The sequence below is a fragment of the Bombina bombina genome, chromosome 6, assembly GCF_027579735.1.
Source record: "Bombina bombina isolate aBomBom1 chromosome 6, aBomBom1.pri, whole genome shotgun sequence".
Taxonomy (NCBI): domain Eukaryota; kingdom Metazoa; phylum Chordata; class Amphibia; order Anura; family Bombinatoridae; genus Bombina; species Bombina bombina.
In genome coordinates this window covers 93,038,594-93,061,275 of record NC_069504.1, presented here as the reverse complement: position 1 = coordinate 93,061,275, position 22,682 = coordinate 93,038,594, and the positions used below count along the sequence as shown (strand labels likewise).

At 35.1% G+C, this 22,682-nt stretch overlaps 1 protein-coding gene across 4 annotated transcripts in view; it reads right to left on the bottom strand.

The window, feature by feature from the left end:
• CACNA2D1 (calcium voltage-gated channel auxiliary subunit alpha2delta 1) overlaps positions 1-22,682 on the bottom strand; it is a 1,258,723-nt gene that overhangs the window by 74,174 nt on the left and 1,161,867 nt on the right. For all 4 annotated transcript variants that reach the window (XM_053716513.1, XM_053716514.1, XM_053716515.1 and 1 more), the window contains 6 exons: positions 20,250-20,334; positions 18,884-18,946; positions 16,568-16,671; positions 14,001-14,087; positions 11,697-11,764; positions 1,442-1,480 (listed from right to left, as the gene is read on the bottom strand). In XM_053716513.1, coding sequence (XP_053572488.1) covers positions 1,442-1,480; positions 11,697-11,764; positions 14,001-14,087; positions 16,568-16,671; positions 18,884-18,946; positions 20,250-20,334 — 446 coding nt within the window. The remainder of the gene's footprint in view (positions 1-1,441; positions 1,481-11,696; positions 11,765-14,000; positions 14,088-16,567; positions 16,672-18,883; positions 18,947-20,249; positions 20,335-22,682) is intronic.

Sequence of the window (22,682 nt, the reverse complement as noted above, 5' to 3'; positions counted from 1 at the left end):
ACCGTGTTGGTTATGCAAAACTGGGGAATGAGTAACAAAGGGATTATCTATCTATTTAAACAATAAACATGTTCAAGTAGACAGTCTGACACAACACATTGCTGCTAAACTCTGAGATTTTTTTTTTAAAAAAAATACTAGTGCAGGGGCCCTCACAGCATATGAGCGTATGCCACAGGAAAAACAGTGATAACTTTTACTAGAAGCATTTTTTTATTAATGGAAGTATCCCTACTGAAAAGGGATGACCATTCTGTAGTCATTCTGAAGTAGTCAATAACTCCAGACTAGTCATCAGAAGCCATCTTGAAGTATGCTCACAGGGCGAAATATTTAAATGAGATGACTATAGAGTCATTCACTGACTGTTCATGCTTGTGAAGTAATCAGTAAGGTCATCTGCTAATCATTCTGAAGTCATCACCCAGAATTTCTTACCTTAGCTGTTGACTATACAAGCCTGATGATGTCTGATGATGTGCAAATGACTTCTAAAGTAGTTTGACTTCATTAAATGACTCAAGGATGGTTTATAATCCTGTTTGTCTTCAGATATTGAAATAAAGCTTCTGCTTAAAGGGACACTGAACCCAAAATTTTTCTTTTGTGATTCAGGTAGAGCATGCAATTTTAAGCAACTTTCTAATTTACTCCTATTATCAATGTTTCTTCGTTCTCTTGCTATCTTTATATAAAAAAAGAAGGCATCTAAGTTTTTTTCTTGATTCAGCTCTCTGGACAGCAGTTTTTGATTGGGGGATGAATTTATCCACCAATCAGCAAGGACAACCTAGGTTGTTCACAAAAAATGGGCCGGTATCTAAACTTACATTCTTGCATTTCAAATAAAGATAACAAGAGAATAAGGAACATTTGATAATAGGAGTAAATTACAAAGTTGCTTAAAATGTGATGCTCTATCTGAATCACAAAAGAAAAAATTTGGGTACAGTGTCCCTTTAATATTGAAATAAACCCCAGATTTCACCTTTCTATCCCTTTAATTTGTATGTAAATCACTTGCAGTACACTAATTAATTGCTGATATATATATATATATATATATATATATATATATATATACACGTGTGTGTGTATATATATATATATATATATATGATATATATGTATATATATATATATATAAATACACACATATATATATATATAGTTACAAGTTCATAAGATTTTAATGTACTAATCTACATTATAACAAATAAATATATTAAAAATAAGATAACTACTTATTTATGACTACATATATAAACTCATTTTTAATTTCATATATATATATATATATATATATAGGTGGTCTGATGAAGGGGACGGTTTGATCCTCGAAATGTCATTAATCACATGAAGTGCGGATCTTTAACTTATGCGTGGGAAAGATTGAACAATAAGCAAAGATTCTTCATTTAAGCAAGCTTTGAAATCTTACCATACTGTTTTGTTCACAGTCACAGATTTCCTTCTTGCACTAAAGAATGGAAATTAAAACAGAGGGTAACAAAGGGATTACCAAGCCACAGTGGCATTAAAGACAAACAACAATCTCAGACACAGGGAAAACAACAGGATAAAATGAATACATGCTCATGAGGTAAATTTCAATAAATTATTTATGTTCAATAAATAATTTGCAGTTTCCATAGCAGCAACTTTGAAACTTTATCGGTTTTAGTAAATAGGATCCATGGAAACGTTCATATATTGTAAAAATGTTATATATTATGGGTTATGTTGGATTATGTAATGAATATATTATTGTTTTTTAATATTTTTGTATTATAGAAATAGTAAGCTGGTTTTGACTTCAACAGTGAATTCAAATTTACAATTGCTTTTTAAAAAAGGGAACCCCTGGGAGTTCGAAGTAACGGGAAGGGGACTTGACCGTTGGAGGAATTAGGCCTTGGGTGTGATTGGTTATTTACTGTAGGGGGCGGGCTTAGCACGCGCTGTTACGCATTTAAAGAAAGAGCGGGAGAATCTGTCATCAGAATTATTATCAAACCTTTCTAGAAAGTGCTGTGCTCAGTTAGTAATTCTGTGATGTCGCATTTTGATGCGATTTTTGACCAACTTAAGTTGGAAGCTGCAAAAATGGGCCCTACCTGGCTCGAAGAAAAATTACGTCCATTGCTTAGCCCGGTCGTCGAACCCAGAGTGGATATCGTGGAGGTGGCTCCGAAAACATCGAGGCGTTCGAGGCCTCCAGTTCGTTCTGATGCTGAAGGGGGTAATAGCGGTCGGAGAAAATCCAGCCCCAGTCCGGGGTTAAAGGCGTCTGTGAGGAAGAAGTCAAGTTCGAGCTCCGGAAGTCGGCAGACCGGAGCGGAGTTTGCTGATAATGTGACGCAGTCCGGGAGCACTTGTTCCATTACGGAACAATTCACTGAGCCTGTAATGAAGGGTGATTCTTTGCCTAAGGGTAAGACGGCCAATTTAGGCCAGAAGGTAGTAATTAGAGGGAAAAAGCAAGCTAGTAAAAGTGACGGCCTGCCGAGGCCTATTTCTCTGTGTGAGGGTAATGAACAAGCGAGTATATGTAGTTTAGGTAGCGCCTTAATGAAAAAGAAAGGTGAGGGTTTGATTGTATCAGGGCCGATTGAAATACCTCAGGCAGTTTCAGAACAGTTACATAATGTTTCTAAGTCGGCTCATTTTTTAAGACCTTGCAATAATACGGAAAATCAGGCTTATCGGGTGTTAGACGAGTGGGTTGAAAGGCCTGAAGCCAGCGATAGTCATCATGATACCGAGGTTGATAACGGTGTGGTAGAATTAGATTTATATTTAGATTCTTCTGAGGAGGATTTTATTCCTCCTTCTCCCAATGTAGTTAACACTATTAGCCAGTTTAATACGTCAGTCAGGGTCACGGGTGATCCAGTTTTAAAGGGCGAGTTAAGAAATTTGAGGGATAGGAATGTTGAAGTAATTAAAAATTTACCTGTCACTAATGATGTTTTTCTTTTAGATGGGAATGAAACTGGGTCACGGCCTGAGAATTCCCAGGGTCTTTTAATGGTGGGAAATGACGGCCTAAGTGGGGAGGCTTATGGCCTTCAGGAATCTTGGACGGAAAATATCAGGCTGGATATTGAGGAAGGCGTTCCAGGGGTGGAACGTTTTAATGCAAAGGGAGAAGAAACAAGGGTGAGTACGGCCAAAAATTTTAATTTTGGTCTTCAGGGCATTATGGGTCAGAGTATTAATAATACATGTCATAGCTCGGTTAACTCTGTTCAACGTCCAAACAGGTCTGGGATTGGGAGAATACAAGGTAGAGGTAGGCAACGCAAGAGGTATGGGGATTTAAGGGGAGAAGGGTTTGAGGTCCCATCAGCTAAGAAGGGTAAGGGTGTTTCAGTGGATAATAGGTTGGGTATGTCTACAGCTAGTAGGGGCATTGGAATTTGGGCACCTTCTGGGGGTTTGTCACATGTTTCTTTTTTACAGACGGAAAAAGGGCAGCAATTAATGAATAACACGGATCCCAGGGCTACTGGTTTCCAGAATACAGAGAAGATTACGGCTGCATCTCAAAGGATTCAGTCTGCAGTGCCTCAGGACCCGAGTACAGGTAATGAGGGATCCGGTGTTGTGAATCTGAATGTGGGGGTTGATACAGTTGGTGTGCATGCTGATCCCTTATCTATAACTGTTGTAGCAGGTTTAAGGGACTTGTTAGCCAAATTAGAAGGAACAAAAGTCACGGGGGGAGTCGCCAATTCATGGGTTCCCACAGAATTGGTTAACCAAAATAGGGTATTAGGGATTGGTGGTGAGGGAATAAAGGATATAGGGTCAGTACCTCAATCTCAAATGGTCGGTTTATCTCAGCAAAAGGGGACTAATGTTGATAACAAAACGGATGGGGGTCCTGAGCTGAAGATTGCTGACACGGCTTTGGCCAGGTCTTGTTTGTGTTCTATTGGGCCTTTGGGCATGCATTTGACGGTAGAGTTAAGAGAAAAGATTTACAAGAGAGATTTTATTGAATTATTTTCCCTCCTTCCTCTTGATCAGTCTTTTGAGATACCTGAAGATTCAAAAAAGGATTCGGCCAAGAAGGAAGAGGAGGAAAGGAAAAGACGTTACAGAAAATTACCAAAAACATTTACTAACTGGTTCCAGGCTTTTGTTATTTATGCTAGTGTATTTGCTGTTAAGTTCCCGGATCAAGGAGCGGCCCTCTTTTGTTATTTAGATGAAATTGCAGCTGCTCAGAGAACATATGGTGGTATGGCTTGGTGGTATTATGATGAACAATTTAGACAACGTTTGTCGGTTAAGCCTGAGATGAAATGGGATGATCGTGATATGGGTCTATGGTTAAAAGTGATGACTCCGTTAAGGTCTTCGCAGCCCTTTCGAGGGAGTGCCGGCGGATCTCTTCAAAACGGTTCGTCGGCAACAGCCAAAAAAGGTTTCTGTTTTGCTTTCAATGAAAAGTTCTGTAAATGGGGAGCATCATGTAAATTCAGACACGAATGTTCTGGGTGTGGTGGATCCCACCCTTCCAGTAAGTGTTTCAAAAAGAACAAATTGGGAGGAACACAGGAGCTCCCTGAAAAAGGGACTAACTCCGGTGAGGCTAAGCGGGATGGAGCTGTGGCTCGTACTTTACGCTAAACAGAAAGGTTGTGGTGATAAGGCCTTGTTGTTGCTACATGGTTTTGAGTTTGGTTTCAGAATTCCATCTTCGGGAGGCGTTGTTCATTACAGGGGTAACCTTAAGTCTGCTAGGGAATGGCCTGAGGTTGTTAGGAGTAAGCTTGAGAAGGAGGTTTCTTTGGGTCGAATGGCAGGTCCTTTTAAAATATCTCCTATCCCCCATTTGCGTATTTCTCCTTTAGGAGTGGTTCCTAAGAAAGAGCCTGGTAAATTTCGTTTAATTCACCACTTATCATTTCCAAAAGGTGGATCTGTTAACGATGATATTCCGGATGAATTATCGTCTGTGTCTTATACATCATTTGACATGGCGGTTAAGTTGGTCAGAGAGGCTGGGCAATTCGCTTTAATGGCTAAAATAGATATTGAGGCGGCTTTTCGGTTACTTCCAGTTCATCCTTCTTCACATTATTTGCTGGGTTGTTGTTTTGAGGGTTTTTTCTATATTGACTTATGTCTCCCGATGGGTTGTTCTATTTCTTGTTCTCTGTTTGAATGTTTTAGTTCATTTTTGGAATGGGTTGTTAAATTCAGGTCTGGATTTTCTTCAGTAGTTCATTATCTGGATGATTTTCTTTTTGTTGGTCCCCATGATTCGGACGTTTGTTTGAAATTAAGGGATTGTTTTTATTCAATGGCATCTGATTTTGGGGTTCCTATTGCAATGGAAAAATCTGAGGGTCCAGTTACGGCCCTTAAATTTCTGGGTATTACAATAGATTCTGAAAGTATGGAATGTAGGCTGCCTCTGGAAAAGATTGTGGATTTGTCAGAAATGATTCAGCAATTTTTGGCGGTCCGTAAGGTGACTTTGAGAAAAATGCAATCCTTACTTGGAAAGTTGAATTTTGCTTGCAGAATCATTCCTATTGGTAGAGTTTTTTCTAGAAGAATGTCATTGGCTACGTCTGGTGTTAGTAAGCCTCATCATTTTGTAAGGATTAAAAAAGGTCACAAGGATGATTTGAAGGTTTGGTTGGAATTCCTTAAAAATTTTAATGGTGTTGCAATATTCATGGAAGCTAGGGTCTCTAATGTTGATTTGGATTTGATAACTGATGCAGCTGGGGGTGTTGGTTTCGGGGCTTATTTTCAAGGGCATTGGTGCGCTGAAGTGTGGCCTCAAGAGTGGGTCAATTTAGGTTTAACCAAGAACCTAGTTTTCCTTGAGCTATTTCCTATTCTGGTGGCTCTGTTTGTGTGGGAAGTTGATTTGATGAATAAATCCATATTGTTTCATACAGATAATATGGGTGTTGTTTCTGCTATTAATTCTTTATCTGCATCATCATTACCAGTTTTGCGTTTATTAAGAGTGCTAGTCCTGAAATGTTTAAGTATGAATGTTTTCGTCAGGGCAAAACATATCCCTGGTAAGCTTAATTTGATAGCAGATTCTTTATCTCGTTCACAGTGGTCTCGCTTTCGAGAGTTGGCGCCTCAGGCGGACGTAGTTGGAGCGACGTTTCCCGTCCAACTTTGGAAGCTTGGGACGGAGGATTGGCTGAATTAATTAAGAAATCTTTGGCTCCAGGTACTTGGACGTCCTATGTATCAGTTTGGAAGGAATGGGAAATGTGGTTATGTCAATCTGAAATTAAAGAAGGGTATGATGATGTCACGGGTTGCTTATTGGAATGGATGTGGCATTGGGAAAATGTGGGTTTGTCACCATCTAATATGGAAAGAAGATTGGCGGCCCTTGCCTTTAGATTTCGCTTATTAGGTTTGTCTGATGTTACAAAGGTTTTTTGGGTCCGTCAGGTTCTTAAAGGCTTGAAGAAAAAGACAAAGGTTAGAGATAAGAGAAGACCTATTACATTTTCTTTACTTCAAAAAGTTTGGGTGGTATTAGCAGAGATTTGTGCATCAAGATTTGAATTAATATTATTTAGAACGGCCTTTGTATTGGCCTTTTTTGGGGCATTTAGAGTTTCGGAATTGGTAAGCCCTAGCAAAAAAGTGTCAGGTGGTTTACAAAAAGAAGATGTATTATGGAATGATAACAGAGTAGAAATATTACTGAGAAATAGTAAAACGGACATATATGGGAAAGGCAAGAACATAGTGCTATTCCCTAGCGGTGGTGAAATATGTCCATGTCAGGTAATGATGCTTTATGGGTCCATACGGCCTTTGCAGGATGGCCCCTTGTTGGTTCATTCAGACGGTTCTTTTTTATCACAATATCAATTTAGAGCCATTTTAAGAGGTTCAATTGTTTTATTGGGTCTTAATCCTTTAGAGTTTGGATCTCATTCTTTCCGGATTGGAGCGGCTACTGAAGCCGCTATGTTAGGTCTCAGAGAGGATATAGTTAAAAAGATTGGTAGATGGGGTTCAAGTCGTTATAAATCTTATGTTAGGCCTGATTTAAGGATATAAAAAAAAAAAAAAAAAAAAAAAAAAACCTTGAATAGAATGTATGTTTTGGAATGTTTGAGTTGTAATCATCCTGAACACTCCTTTTTTCTCTTATTTTAGGTGTAAAGATCGTATGGGTGATGGGGCATTCGTTTATATACTGGGCCAATGCTGAGGCCAGTAAGAAAATGGGCGGCCTTCAGCTTGGGTGTCCTGTGGATCAATGGGAGGTCAAATGGTTTGGGATTAGGGGGATGTGCTGGGAACTCTTTTTTCCGTTGTTTCTAGATTTTGGCAGAATGTTTCCTCGTCCTCAGGTTTTGATAGTGCATTTGGGGGGAAATGATTTAGGTATGATTCCTCAAAAGGAACTAGTTAGAAGAATCAAAAGAGATCTGGGCAACATAAAGGAACTTCATCCTGAAATCAAAATAATTTGGTCACAGATTACTCCTAGGTTGGTTTGGAGATCAGCGAGGGATTATGATAGGCTAGAAAAGAGTCGTAAAAAAATTAACAAAATAATTAGCTCTTTTGTTAAGAGGTTGGGGGGAGGCGTAGTTTTCCACCCAGATTTTGAAGTAGATGGGGCTGAGGAATTTTATTTGAAAGATGGTGTTCATTTTAACCAATTTGGGCTGCAGCTATTTATTTTCGATATAAAAGAAGCTTTGGGAAAAATATTGGGTTTGGCGGGACTGGGCTGTTCGGTCAGTCCAGTCGGTGGCGGGGGTGCTAGTTCCCAGACAAATATGGTACGCAATATGGCCAAGTGATTTGGAGGATTTTAAGTAGTTGCCTCTCCATGGGGTGAGTGGACAACTGGTTTTATAGGGGCAAGGGGTTCCCTATTAAAGTTTAGGTGTACTTGGACGGACTCAACAGGGATATAGCTGAGTCCAGTTGTTGAATAACGGCCATCTTGTTTTTGTGGGTTTGGGAACTAGCACCGCTGTGGTTTATGTTTTATTTGTCAGTAATGTTATTTATGAACATCAGGTATGTTCTGTGGAAAATGTTTGAAAAATGTTTGAAAATATTTATTACCCAATATTTAAATTGTGTTGTTAATAAAACGGCTGCGGCCAAATTTTATACCAAAGTTGTGTGTAACTCTTTTATTTATGTTATTATTTTAACTTATAATGGTTATAAGTTTAAGGCCGGGGATTGACGACTTTAAAGGTCAGGGAACCCCTGGGAGTTCGAAGTAACGGGAAGGGGACTTGACCGTTGGAGGAATTAGGCCTTGGGTGTGATTGGTTATTTACTGTAGGGGGCGGGCTTAGCACGCGCTGTTACGCATTTAAAGAAAGAGCGGGAGAATCTGTCATCAGAATTATTATCAAACCTTTCTAGAAAGTGCTCCCTCCCTCCCTCCCTAATCTTTGTTTTCCTTCCTTGTTCGTGTTTGTCGCAGCAAGGCGGGGGTGCTAGTTCCCAGACAAATATGGTACGCAATATGGCCAAGTGATTTGGAGGATTTTAAGTAGTTGCCTCTCCATGGGGTGAGTGGACAACTGGTTTTATAGGGGCAAGGGGTTCCCTATTAAAGTTTAGGTGTACTTGGACGGACTCAACAGGGATATAGCTGAGTCCAGTTGTTGAATAACGGCCATCTTGTTTTTGTGGGTTTGGGAACTAGCACCGCTGTGGTTTATGTTTTATTTGTCAGTAATGTTATTTATGAACATCAGGTATGTTCTGTGGAAAATGTTTGAAAAATGTTTGAAAATATTTATTACCCAATATTTAAATTGTGTTGTTAATAAAACGGCTGCGGCCAAATTTTATACCAAAGTTGTGTGTAACTCTTTTATTTATGTTATTATTTTAACTTATAATGGTTATAAGTTTAAGGCCGGGGATTGACGACTTTAAAGGTCATGTTTTTGTTAAAATAAATAAAGTTACAAGCAACTTCTCTGCATATAGTAACATTAAAGGGAAATTAAACTGATATCCCATACAAGATAATATTCAATCAGTTTTCTGATTATATCAGCAGATAAGAACCATAGGCCCAAAAAGTTTTCATTCCTAAAAGTATAAGCTTATTTAGTTTGTAGGATAGTCTTATACTTATCCCAGACATTCTTAAAGTTTCCCACAGTGTTTGTCCACCTCTAATCACAAGTCTCCATTTTTTTTAAATTATGGTGAGTAAAAAAGATGTGAACGAAACCTCCTCCACTATGAGTAAAATCATTCTCAACAGATCATTGTATAGTATGTGCTTACATTCCAAACATTGTTGTTTAGAGTATTTGCATTTACAGATGCATATATATATTTAGTCATTTGCCTAGATTCCATAAATCTTGTTCATGAAACTAATATCTTGCTGAAAAACTCACTGCAATTTTGCCACTGAAAAACAGTGGAATGAATCAAGATTTGTAACTGCCCCTCAACCGAGGAATGAGTGATGAGATCAGCTCTATTGAAATTAATTCATCAGCATCACAAAAATGCACTAAAAACCTTACAAAACAAATGAAAGTCAACACCCTCTATAAAAGAGTGTACTTTAACATGTATACATAAATATTAATAAATAAAAAATATTTTTGTAAATGTGTTCTTATAGTATTTCAGCTGTAATCATTATTTTTCTGTGTTACTAGGAGACAGTTAACGGAAAAGAAGAGATATATAGGCACTGTGAATGGTGTATTGTAGGAAATAAAGATCTATGAGTCTTCGGCAATCGGTTTGTCTCTCAACGTAATAAGATACACAATGAAAAAGGCCCGTGCTAGTGGGCGAAACACGTTTGTACTCAGCTAGACTACTGTTTGAGCTATCCCTGGCACCTGAAGCCAACGATTCCAGCTATCGACCAGGAATACAGGGGTATGGTTTACAATGGTTCTAGCTTATTCTCATAGGTGATGGGTAATGGTTTAATGTTACTTAAAGGAACATTATACACTCATTTTTTCTTTGCATAAATGTTTTGTAGATGATCTATTTATATAGCCCATAAAGTTTTTTTTTTAAATAAATGTATAGTTTTGCTTATTTTTAAATAACATTGCTCTGATTTTCAGACTCCTAACCAAGCCCCAAAGTTTTATGTGAATACGCTCAGCTACCTACTCCAGCTTGCTCCTGTTTGTGTAAAGGGTCTTTTCATATGCAAAAGAAGGGGGAGGGGGGAGTGTTTTATTTGCCACTTGCAGTGGGCTTTCCAGCTACCTTTTCAACAGAGCCAAACTGACAGCTTCTAAGTAAGTTTTTAAACAGTTTTATACTGGATTTTTATATTAGTATCTGTGCATCTTATTCTTTATAGTAGTGTCTATTACATGCAGTTATATGAAAATGAGTGCATACTGTCCCTTTAAGGGTAATAGGGTTGCTTTTTACACGTTATAATACATAGAATTAAAGTTAGTTTTTTTAACTTATTCATTTATCAGATTTTGTGAGCTGTGTTAATCAGCCTAGTTACCAATTAATTAGGAAAGAGTACTAGTCAATCCCCTGCTAGTCCTTTCTCTCTCTCCCCAAAAATATTTGTTTTGAACTAGGAGACGGTTATCATTTGCTGTGGGATATATCATGTACTGAGTCATTTAACATAACTATATACTGTGTGTTAATGAGAGTACCACCCAAAGGTGATTGGCTAGAAAAGATGAACTTACATGAATTGCAGACATAGGCTCGCTTTACTGACCAGGCCCTTCAGCAGCCGAACAACCTCCATGAATATAGCCCAATGTCTTTAAAAGGATAGAAAGGTCAAAATTGAAATGTGCATGGGTGCATCTCAATTTTAAATAGAAACATTTTTGCAATATACTTTCATTAGACAAAATGCTTCTAGTAAAATGTATTACTTTTTTCAATGACATATGCACATATGCTGAGGGCCTGTGCACTGATATGCAAACACCACACCTTCTCAGAACATCAGTAGTAAATTATATGACAGAAATTAAATCTTCACAGGAAGAATAAACATCACCACCAGCTCTCTCAGCTTAAATACCAGTGCACGAGCCCTCAAAACATATGCGCGTATGCTGCTGCAAAACAGTAATAACGTTTACAAGAATCATTTTTGCTAATGTGAGTATATTGGAAAAATGCTTCTATTTAAATTGAAATACACCCATAAACTTTTCATTTTCGACCTTTCTATCCCTTTAAGCAACATGTGTTCAAGAAGTGAATTAATGAAATGCTAAATTGAGTTACATCCAGAAATGAATTCTTGGCTAGTTGAGGAAATGGGCCTGAGAAGAACGTTTGGAACCATTGTTGAATAAACTTTATAAATGACTTAAACGTATGTTCAGTTTGCTATAAAAAAAAGATTTTATTTCATTGGGACTGTCTGCTTCACATAAAAGTAATAATTATGATTGCTGGTGACAAAATGCTATCAAATTCATATTCTGTAAACAAACCTTACAAAATATCTCTTTTCCTTCTTTAAGAACTTTTATAGCAACCTCAGTTGATATAATGCACTATGTATGTTAAGAAATACATAAAAGTGCCCTTTAATATTCTACAATTTATACATTTCATAAACACTTCACTTAAACAAAACTGTTCAGCATTGTGCAATATATACAACTGCTACACGTTAACATTACATATAGATTATATTACATTATAGAATGGTTACTTACTTGGTCTTTGGTAGTAGCTTTTGTAAAGTTTCCCATCCAGCTAACAACATCAATTTTAATTCCAACAACTAAAATAAAAATTAGAAAAATATTATTGAATAGCTTTAGCAATAGGTACTTTACATTCAGTACCCACAGTATAGCATCCAGAAAATAAATGCATTTTATTATTCTAGCATTGCTTCTAGAATTGAAAAAATACTAAACTACAATTTTCTGTAGTTTGTTTTTATTATTAGAATTATATAATTTCAAGTCACTGTATAATAAAATATGGGATGTTCATTTCAATATTTGGAGGGTTATATAACTTGGCTCTTTAATATTTTGTTGGTATCCTAGCTTGGTATCGCTGTTGATTTATTTTGTCAAACATTATCAACCCCACAAATGAATTACCAAATTTATTAAAAATAATTATTTTTGATCATATTTGTTCTAATTTTTTTCTCAATCAGTTTATATTATTTTTGGAAATAAATTGTAATGTCTCCCTTTATTGAATGCAGTATTTGAATATTGATACATCAAAGTTAGGATGTGGATTCTCAAAAATATTAACATAAGGCAAAGGGAGTCAATATTCAAATAGAATTTGTCAAGGACACTGTTTAGTTTTAGTCATAAATTTCACACTTTGCTTTGTTAAGAGTTATGTTTAAAATGGCAACAGCGTATAAATGGTGCCATGTTAAAATAGCTTTAGGATCAAACAGTTACAAACAGATTATCTAATGTGTAGACTAGTGATTGATTGAACTGTTTTTTAGAATCGCTGCTTGACATTTTTTACCAATTAGAACCACCCCTGTTCATGATATTGCATCAACTATAACTTTATTGAATATATTTATTTAGCACATGGAGCAAAAGAAATACCAAAAATGAAAGGCAGCATAGGATGAAGGCTTTTGAGTATATGGAATGTATGTTTGATATCAGAAATTATTTTAGCAAATATTTATGACATTATGATTATTTAGGCATTCAGTTTATAATATGCTACACTTGTTCTTTATTTCTCGCACCTACAATATACACAATTTCAAGTAAAAAATAAAATAAAAAATGTTTTCATATGAAATGAGACCCTATAAGGCTCAACTGACAAGATGATCAGGGAAATGTGTGGACACAGACAAAAAAAAGTTTAGGACAAATCATTCATCATGAAAAAAAATGTCTTTAGTTTTGTCCAACATTCATTAAGGGGGTAATTCAAAATTCCTTATTGTCTGCAGAGGAGCAGCTGGACAAAAGCTTATACTTAAATACATTTAAAGCAGTATCTAGTAGCACTGCTACAAGCCAGAAGCAGCATAAAATGTTTTATTATTTTTTTATTATTTTTTTTAAGGGAGTCAGCACAGGCCAAGAATACAAGGGATCCTTACATACTTATTGGCTCACACAGGAATCAATCAGCAGAAAAGGATGTTGCTAAATCTTTATTAGACTAAAATTGAACTTTTGATGCCTTTTCCACCTTTTGAAAATGTTCCCACCTGCAGATTTTTTGTTTATTTGTTTGTTTGTTTTTTTCTTAAAAGGGCAGCTCATTTTTGGATCAATGCAAATAAGGAAAATGTTTTTTTTTTTATATCACTCCGAAAACAAAAGCACATCTGATTTCCAGATCTAGAAGTGCAAGAGAAAGGAGCCACTTGCTAATTTTAACATAGGTTTAATTAATAATGAGATAAACTATAATATAAATTTAAGAGACTCTATATGTAGCTATTTGATAAACAAAAAAAAAGAAAGACGTTTACACTTAAAGGGACATTAAACACTAAGTAAATGCTAGATGAAATGATGCATTCAAAGAAAATATTAGTCTGAGAATAACATGTAGATGTATTTTTTAAAGTTTCATTAGTTGACAAAATAAGTGTAAAGTTTTAGTGTCTATAAATCAATAGGAGCTGCCATGTTGTAACTTAGGTTACCTTCTCTGCTGTGGCCAATTAGGGACAGTTATAAATAGGTCACTAGAGTGTGCAGCCAAAGACTGTGTAAAATATAACAGTGTTCTGCACTACCTTTTCTAACAGGAACTGAAAAGCTGCAGAATCTGTTGGCGCTCTACAAATAACTGATAATAATAATAATAAAGCACAAAATTGTCAGAATGGAATTTCAGGAAAAGGGGACAAATTAAATAATGAAAGTATATTGCAGAGTTTTATTTATATATACAGTTTATCATTTTATATTACCTTCTCAAAGTGTTTAATGTCCCCTTTAATATCACTGCAAATGAAATGAACCAGTTGTTTTAAGCAAAAAACTCTTTGTACTTACCAGCAGGTTTAAGCAGTTTACCATCTATTGTTATTGAAACCGCCTTGCTCACCATGATACCAGATTCAAAGTTTGGAACACCAGTCCCTAATAATAATAATTATAATTATTATAATAATTTAGAATTGTAAATGAAGTTAAAAAAAAAACCTGAAACAAATTAATTACTAGTCTCTGTTTACTACAGTGGAAAACAAACTATATATATATATATCTATATATATATATATATATATATATATATATATATTATATGTGTGTGTATGTATGTCATGTTTGTTATTAAGATGATAAGAATAGATTTAAAAAGTGTATTGGTCGGTTATTTATTTTGGGCCAGATTACAAGAGGTGTCCTATTTAGTGCTTTCACTCATGTACAAACACCGTGGGTTAGCGTGCGTATTACAGATTGAAAGCTCCACCCACCAATGACATCACGATCTGGGCTGCATCTAGGCACTCTGCTGAATAGCATTGAAAGTCTGTTAAAACCAACTTGTTAGCCTTTTGTGATTGGAAGCAAAATGCAGTCTAGATCATGATGTCATCAGTGGGTGGAGCTTAGCAGCCATTTCAAACTGGACAGAAACAATATTAATTTCAAAATAACTGTTTTACTGTTCCTGCTGCATGATATAGAAAGGGGTGCAGGAAGCTATTTTCAGCTTAATCTAAGGTAAGACATTAAGATGACTAATGTAGACTGTCCCTTTAAGCACATGTACTTCTCCCCTATACATGAATGCATACATAAACTACACACATAAGAATATTCACATATGCCTATACATATTGTTGAACAAAATGAGCAGATTATGTGAAGGATGTATATATTATTACTTGTCAGTATTGTACCAAAGCCAATATTATGTTCTGTATAGCTTTGTACATTCCAAATGCGTTCCAACCCTGGGTGGATCATTCTGTCAAAAACCTTGAAAATCAGCATTTTCACAAGACAATTTCAAGAACACCCAGGAACAGAAACATTTCACATTAAAATGATCATCCTCAGCCCTTAACCATTCGCCTTGTTTGAGGAAGTGGTTAATACTCAGTAACATCACATTTATAAAAAGGTACGTTACATACTTTAAAAGATCCAGAGAATGCAAACTTGTTTTGGAATTCAGTTGACCCCCACACCCTGAGAACTGTGGGAAGTAGCAGATAAGGGTGCAGGTCTCTCTGGAAGTGAGTGTATATTCCTATCTGTATGTATTTTCATGTTCACATATGATGTTTTGTCTATGTGCTTATATTAATATTCACATACGTTAATAGGTATTTCACTTTCAGACTATATACAGCAACTATAATGTCTACACAGTGTGTGTATGATTGAAAGCTCTTTAGAGAACAAACTTCCCCTTCCTTTACCAATTTGTACTCATTTATCATGTGATCAGCTCTATGGAATATGGTGGAGTTTTACAAATAAATATAATGATAATAAAATAATAATGTATGCTGTATATGTATATACTAAGCTTGTCCAGATATTGGGTTGTTTTCACTAAACGAATATCCAAATGAATGTTCTAACTAAATCTAAAGAAAGCTAATAAATACTAATGAAATTCGGTAGTATACATTTTTTCCCTTTAAATTAGCTTTTTAAGGCAAATACTTACCTATAGCGTGCTGGAGAGCCGCGCTAATCCTGAGCCTTCTTCACAGTGTCAAGGGCCATGCTAATGGGAGGCTTAGCGCAGCAGAACCCCAGAGAAGGTCTCTGGGCTCTGTGAAGAAAGCTTGGGATTAGCGCAGCACTCCCAGTGCACTATAGGTAAGTATAAGGCTATAGTTGAACTTTTTCACCTGTAGCAAATGAACATTTATGCATAATATGTATTTTATTTTTCTATTAGGGTAATATGCAATTTGTGTGTTTTGAGAAATCTCACCACAAAACAGCGAGATCTGCAGGGGAAAAATGTTTAGAGAATACACCAGACCTAGCAGAATACTTTCAGTCACTCCCCTGTTCAGCACACTGGCAGCTATGGGGAAACTCAATTTACAAGACGAAAAATAATATGAATTTCACAGCGCTGTATATATTTGCAGTGTAGTGTTATTACAATTTTACTGCATCATTTAATTTGCATTCTTGCTATTTAAAAACATAATTTTTTTCATTTCATAAAATTTATAAACAAACTTTTTTTTGGGGGAGCCCTATTGTAATGTATTAACTTTAAGACCCTTTTGCTAGACACATTGTTCTCAAGGTTAAAAACGGACTTTTGAGAATTCCAACAGAGACTTTATAGTACTGGTAAGATTATTCCTTAGACAAACAAGCTCAGAGACCTTTAGATAACGGGTCCCTTGTCTCTAAATTAATTATTAATTTCTGTCTAAGTATGATAAATATTATATGAATGATTCCACCCATGACATTTTCGCTTTGAAAGTAATGTTTTCTTAAACGTTTCAATTGATGCCAGATTTCTAGACATTAGCGATCCTGCTGTAATAAGGAAGTATTTTGTATAATTTGTACACTAGTCAATGTATTGGCACTTTTCTTGCATGTCTGTTTGTAAAGACATTACTTACTGTTAAAGAAAGGAGCTGTAAAGACATAATTATCATTATCCAAACTACGTTTATAGAAGCTGTCTTCGTAGGTTTCAGCATTTTCGTACCATTCCTCCCCAGCTCTAAGAAAAAATAAATAAGTCAAAATATTATACCTACTGCAGAGTATTAAAAGGGATATGAAACACTATGTTTTGCTTTCATGATTCAGATAGAGAAGGTGATTTTAAACAATGTTCCAAATTATTTCTATTATCTAATTTGTTTTGTTCTCTTGATAGTCTTTGTTTAAAATGATACCTAGGTAGACTCAGGATCTGCTGATTGGTTGCTGCACATAAATGCCTCGTTATTGGCTCACTCAACACATTATTTAGCTCCCAGTAGTGCATTGCTGCTGCTTCAACAAAGGATACCAAGAGAATTAAGATGATAGAAGTAAACTAGAGAATTGTTTAAAATTATAATCTTTATCTGAATCATGAAAGAAAAAATATGGGTTTCATGTCCCTTAAATGGTGGGAAATGCATCCCTTGAGTTTATTTTTTTATTTGAAATAGCTGGTTTTGCTCATTAAAGCCATCACCTGTTAATCAGTTAAGACATGCCAAAAATCTCTGTCTCCCTCCTACATCTCACTGTCAAATTAATTAGTGTTATGTCTCCTGTTTACATAGCTTTTCTATGGAGCATACGTTTGTTATTCATGTTTACAGTATAGGTGGTAGTTTCTTCAGGCAAAAGTAGCTATTTCAAATAAAAATAAAGGTAAAGGAACTGTTTACAAATAATTAAATACAACTTTATCTTGACTTTACAAAAAGACTCTTCTGCAAACTTATGAGCATCTACGAATGCAGCCCATTGTCACATTGCATTAAATAATGGCAAAAATTCCAGATTTCAGGTTGTGAGCTAATGAGGTGTCCCAAAATTGGTCCTAATTGAATACAATCAAATGAGATACAAAAATATAATAGGTGTTTCAAGTGGTTTATTCTTGTTTGCAAAACCCTGCAAATTGTGGCAAGGAAGTGATATTTTAAAATTATTTATTTGGTATACAGTGTTTTATCGTTATAAGATACATTGTATATTTAAACTGTATATACAGTATATGACATGGTTCCTGGGCTTTTTGCAGTAACCAACCAGGGCTGTGTCATAGTATGTGTATCCGGTCCAGTTTGAGAGTTCAGTCCATTTCTGTGTTTTGTATGAGTCTAGGGAGAATACATAAGGCCTTTGCACCCTTGTGTAGTTTCCAGTTTGTGTGATATATATTTATATATATATATATATATATATATATACCGTATGTGTGTGTGAATATTACTTAAACTATCGCTTTAAATCATGTCTACAATAAATGGGAAAAAGGTAGCACAAATAAATGTCAGACTAAAACAAAGGTGAGAGAATATTTCATATAAGCATGATAAAGGGTAACTATTTTAGTTAAATATTTCATTTTCTTAAACATAAAGAAAAATACATGTGATATTTGAATATTTATACTTAGATAATCAAAAATGCTAAATATGAAAAGGTAGCACAAATAAATGTCAGACTAAAACAAAGGTGAGAGAATATTTCATATAAGCATGATAAAGGGTAACTATTTTAGTTAAATATTTCATTTTCTTAAACATAAAGAAAAATACATGTGATATTTGAATATTTATACTTAGATAATCAAAAATGCTAAATATGAATTTTTAGTGGCGTGTTAAAAGTGGGCAATGACTATGGAATTTTACATTTGTTCTATTGATTAGAGTGTGAGAACCAGACTGTATGACTTGGCAAGAATATGACTTTTATGTTGTGTATTTTGTTCCTTCTAACCATATAGAGCAGTCAGAAGCTATAAAATCTAATATTAAACAGAAAAAAATATATAGTATAACATTTTGAAGATCAAAGAAAACATTGGCAGATTTCCAGTACTCATATTGTGCCAATATTTCCAGATGCTCCTTGGAAACATTTTAATTTTCAGTGGGGTACATACTTAACCTTTGTAAATTCTACTACAATTCCTGAGAAAGCTCAATTGTCTATTTGCTGTGTTCATTAATTGTATTAATGGTGCTCATTTTCTGCAACTTCGATATATCACTAATTCTACATGGTTTTATGGAACAAACTGTGATTAAGTCATTTTTAAGGGAAATGGTTACAAAGTAAGAAAGATTATTTGGACAAATGTCAATGGCTCTAGCACTGAGTATTATAATTAATAATTATAGAGTATAAAAGAGTATTAAATATGCATTTTATTTCAGGGTAAGCTAATTTGAAATGCTTAATATATTATCAAACATACTTACTCTTTTGGATATATACGGGTAATTCCACCATCTGTGGCGACAAATCTTGCAAGAACCCCATTGCTATAATAATAAGAAAGTTACAGAAAAGTAAAGATTATTTTTTTAATAACAATGGCGTGTCAGGTTGGAGAACATAATTTCCATTTTCTTCGGCTCAAAAAATTATTTCATCTCAGATCAACTAATAGTGATATATATTATATTATATTATCTAAACTAGAGTAGCATCTTTTTAAATTATTTTCAGTATCATTACTTTGTGTACTAAAACTACATTTCCTAAAATTTGTATTAATAATTGAAATTTTCATATTGAGAAAACAAAAAACTTTGTTAAAAAATAGCTCCTTTTCAAGAGAATGTATCGATATAGCCTCCAAAACATGGCCAGGTTTTGAGCTCTATATTTTTATATAAATATAAATATATACTGTAAATATATCAATAATGGATTCCATTGTTTCATTCTAATGTTCAATATTTGAAAATCAGGATCAGCCATTATTTTTATCAAAACGATCAAAGGGCTCCATGTACTAAGCAGCGTAAGCTGCTCTAGAATCCTTCTGATGAAGAGTAATCACCCCGAACATTCTCACTCGGGTAACTGACAGGCCATTCTCTTGTGCGATTAGAAGTGCAAAAGAAGGGGGCTGCATTACACGCTTACTTGAGTGTGTAATGATACATATGAGCAGCGGACAAACAGGATCCACTGCCCGTATGCTGCAAAGGCGTGCGGACAACTTCTCAAGTTGAGAAGCTTGTGTGCACGCCGTTTAGACCATGGAGGCCAAAGTATTTACAAGTTAAAAACAGTAAAGGTTGATATTCCCATGATGTCTATTTGTAATAGAAGATTAAGCTTAATTCTTTACATGAGTCTGAGCCCTAGATAACACACCTTGTGCTACTGATTGTGCTCCAGTCTAGCAATTATATGTATGACATTGTTACAAATATTGTTTCAAACACAGCTGCCATATAGTGTTAAAGATACATGTTTGTTCCTGGGAAACAACAAATTCAACAAAGAATTCAAGAGATAAATTTGATAACAGAACTTTTTTTTTTATCATAAATTTTTTATTTCTATGCCCCTTTTAAGTGTTTCCTCTACACAAACAATACAGTTATATCTGTCAACCACAAGCTTATTCCATGACTTAAGTACTGACAAGCATTTGTTTTGTATTTCATTTTATACTCATGAGATATCATAGAATTTACAGGATAATTCCAGTGTGGGAGTACACTTTCAGAATCTTGGGAAAGGTCTTAATAGCAATAACATTCATCATTCCTCATTGTGCCACGTGCATGTGAAATACACCTGGAGGCAATATAGAGTAAGGTAACTTACGGTGATTGTCCACTCCAGTAGAACTTAACAAGTTCATAAGTAAATCCTGCATCCAAAAGTGCTCTGTTAATCATGTCAGCATTACCTTTAAATACAGGAAAGGAAAATTAATTAAAATGACACAGGAACATTCACATCAATGTAGATTACTGCAAACTATATATAGTTAATATTTTTAATTTTTTTTTTCTTTAAATTATATATCTGTTCCTTGATCCTATTCCCTCAAAATGCTTCCCTACATTTCATCTACTTTTACATCAATACTCACACGCACATTCAATTTCACTACTAAAGCACATTTTTAATATCCTCATTCCCTATCTCTTTATCCCCTCATGCCTCACAAAATCATAGGAGTTTTGAAAATACATGATTTTAACACTCTCTCTAATTAAATCATTTTATTTTATTTATTCAAATTGGTATTCATCCCCAACATTTTACATGGAATGTGATTGGCAAGGTAACAAAATGAACTGCTTACAGACAGGCATAAATTCCATTTGCCCTGATCAATCTATCATTGATACCGTTGACCTCTCTCACTTGCTGTGAACCCTCCAATCCTTACTTTCTCTTGCACAATTTCTGTTTTTATTTTATTTTTATGGATATGGGTTTTAGCATTACCTGTATGCTGATGACACTCATATCTAGTTCTGTAGACTAGACCTATCCTTTTTCTTGGTCACTCATGTAAACAGCTGTCTATCCAATATCTCATGATGAATGTCCTCTCATTATCTAAATCTCAAAAACATTAAATGAGTGCTTAGCCTCTTACTTGCATCCACTATCTTCTCAATTACTGTTAACAACATTTTCATAACTTGAATCAGATCAGGATCCTCATAAAAAACAGTTAAGATTCTTATCCACTCACTCATCATATCCTGTCTTGACTTATGTAATTTCCTCTCTCTGGTAGCCCAAGTTATTGTCTGTTCTCACTGTGATCCGTTATGAATGTGTTTGCATGGCTCATCTTCACTTTCAGTCCCTTTATTAGCTTCATGAATAAATTATTGACCCCAAAGAATGGAACACACTTTTATGTAACTGCATTTGTCTGTAAATATTCTCACACTCCCCTTCATTTGCCTGAGGTCTACTTCTCTCCTCTGAAATCATTACCATCTTTCACTCTCATCTAAAGTACTTTTCAAGAACTACGCTTACTTTGTATAATTCCTTGCCACAGTTGTAAGACTTGCCTCCAAATGTTGCTTACACATTCCCTTGAAACACATTAACAACCTATTGGCTAGATTACGAGTTGTGCGTTAGGCTGAAAAAGCAGCATTAAGAGGTCCTAATGCTGCTTTTTTACACCCGCTGGTATTACGAGTCTTGAAGGTTTAGGGTCACCGCACACTTCTTTGGCCTTACCGCAAAACGACTTACGTAAACTTTGTAAAGTCTTTTTTCTATGGGACTTCCATAGCGCCGGTATTACGAATCTTTCCTGGGAGGCCAACAAGTGAGCGATACACCCTACCCTGTCAAGAGTCCTAAAGCATTTTAAAGTCAGTAGTTAAGAGTTTTATGGTACAACGCCATAACATAAAACTCATAACTAAAGTGCTAAAAAGTACACTAACACCCATAAACTACCTATTAACCCCATTTATGAACCCCTAATCTGCTGCCCCCAACATCGCCACCACCTACATTATATTTATTAACCCATAATCTGCCGCCCCCAATGTCGCCGCCACCTACCTACACTTATTAACCCCTAATCTGCCGCCCCAAACGTTGCTGCCACTATAATAAACATATTAACCCCTAAACCTAAGTCTAACCCTAACCCTAACACCCCCTAAATTAAATATAATTACAATAAATCGAAAGAAAACTTACTATTAATAACTAAATAATTCCTATCTAAAACTAAATACTTACCTATAAAATAAACCCTAAGCTAGCTACAATATAACTAATAGTTACATTGTAGCTAGCTTAGGGTTTATTTTTATTTTACAGGCAAGTTTGTATTTATTTTAACTAGGTCAGCTAATAGGCTTGAACTTCAATCCTATTGGCTGATTGCATGGTTGTGTGGGTGGTGGGTTTTACTGTTGGGGGGTTGTTTGTATTTTTTTTACAGGTAAAAGAGCTGATTTCTTTGGGGCAATGCCCCGCAAAAGGCCCTTTTAAGGGCTATTGATAGTTTAGTTTAGGCTAAGGTTTTTTTATTTTGGGTGGGCTTTTTTATTTTGAAAGGGCTATTAGATTAGGTGTAATTAGTTAAAAATCTTGTAATTTGTTTATTATTTTCTGTAATTTAGTGGGTTTTTTGTACTTTAGCTAATTTAATTAAAATTAATTAAATTGTTGTTAATTTAGTTAATTTATTTAATTATAGTGTAGTGTCAGGTGTTATTGTAACTTAGGTTAGGTTTTATTTTACAGGTCAATTTGTATTTA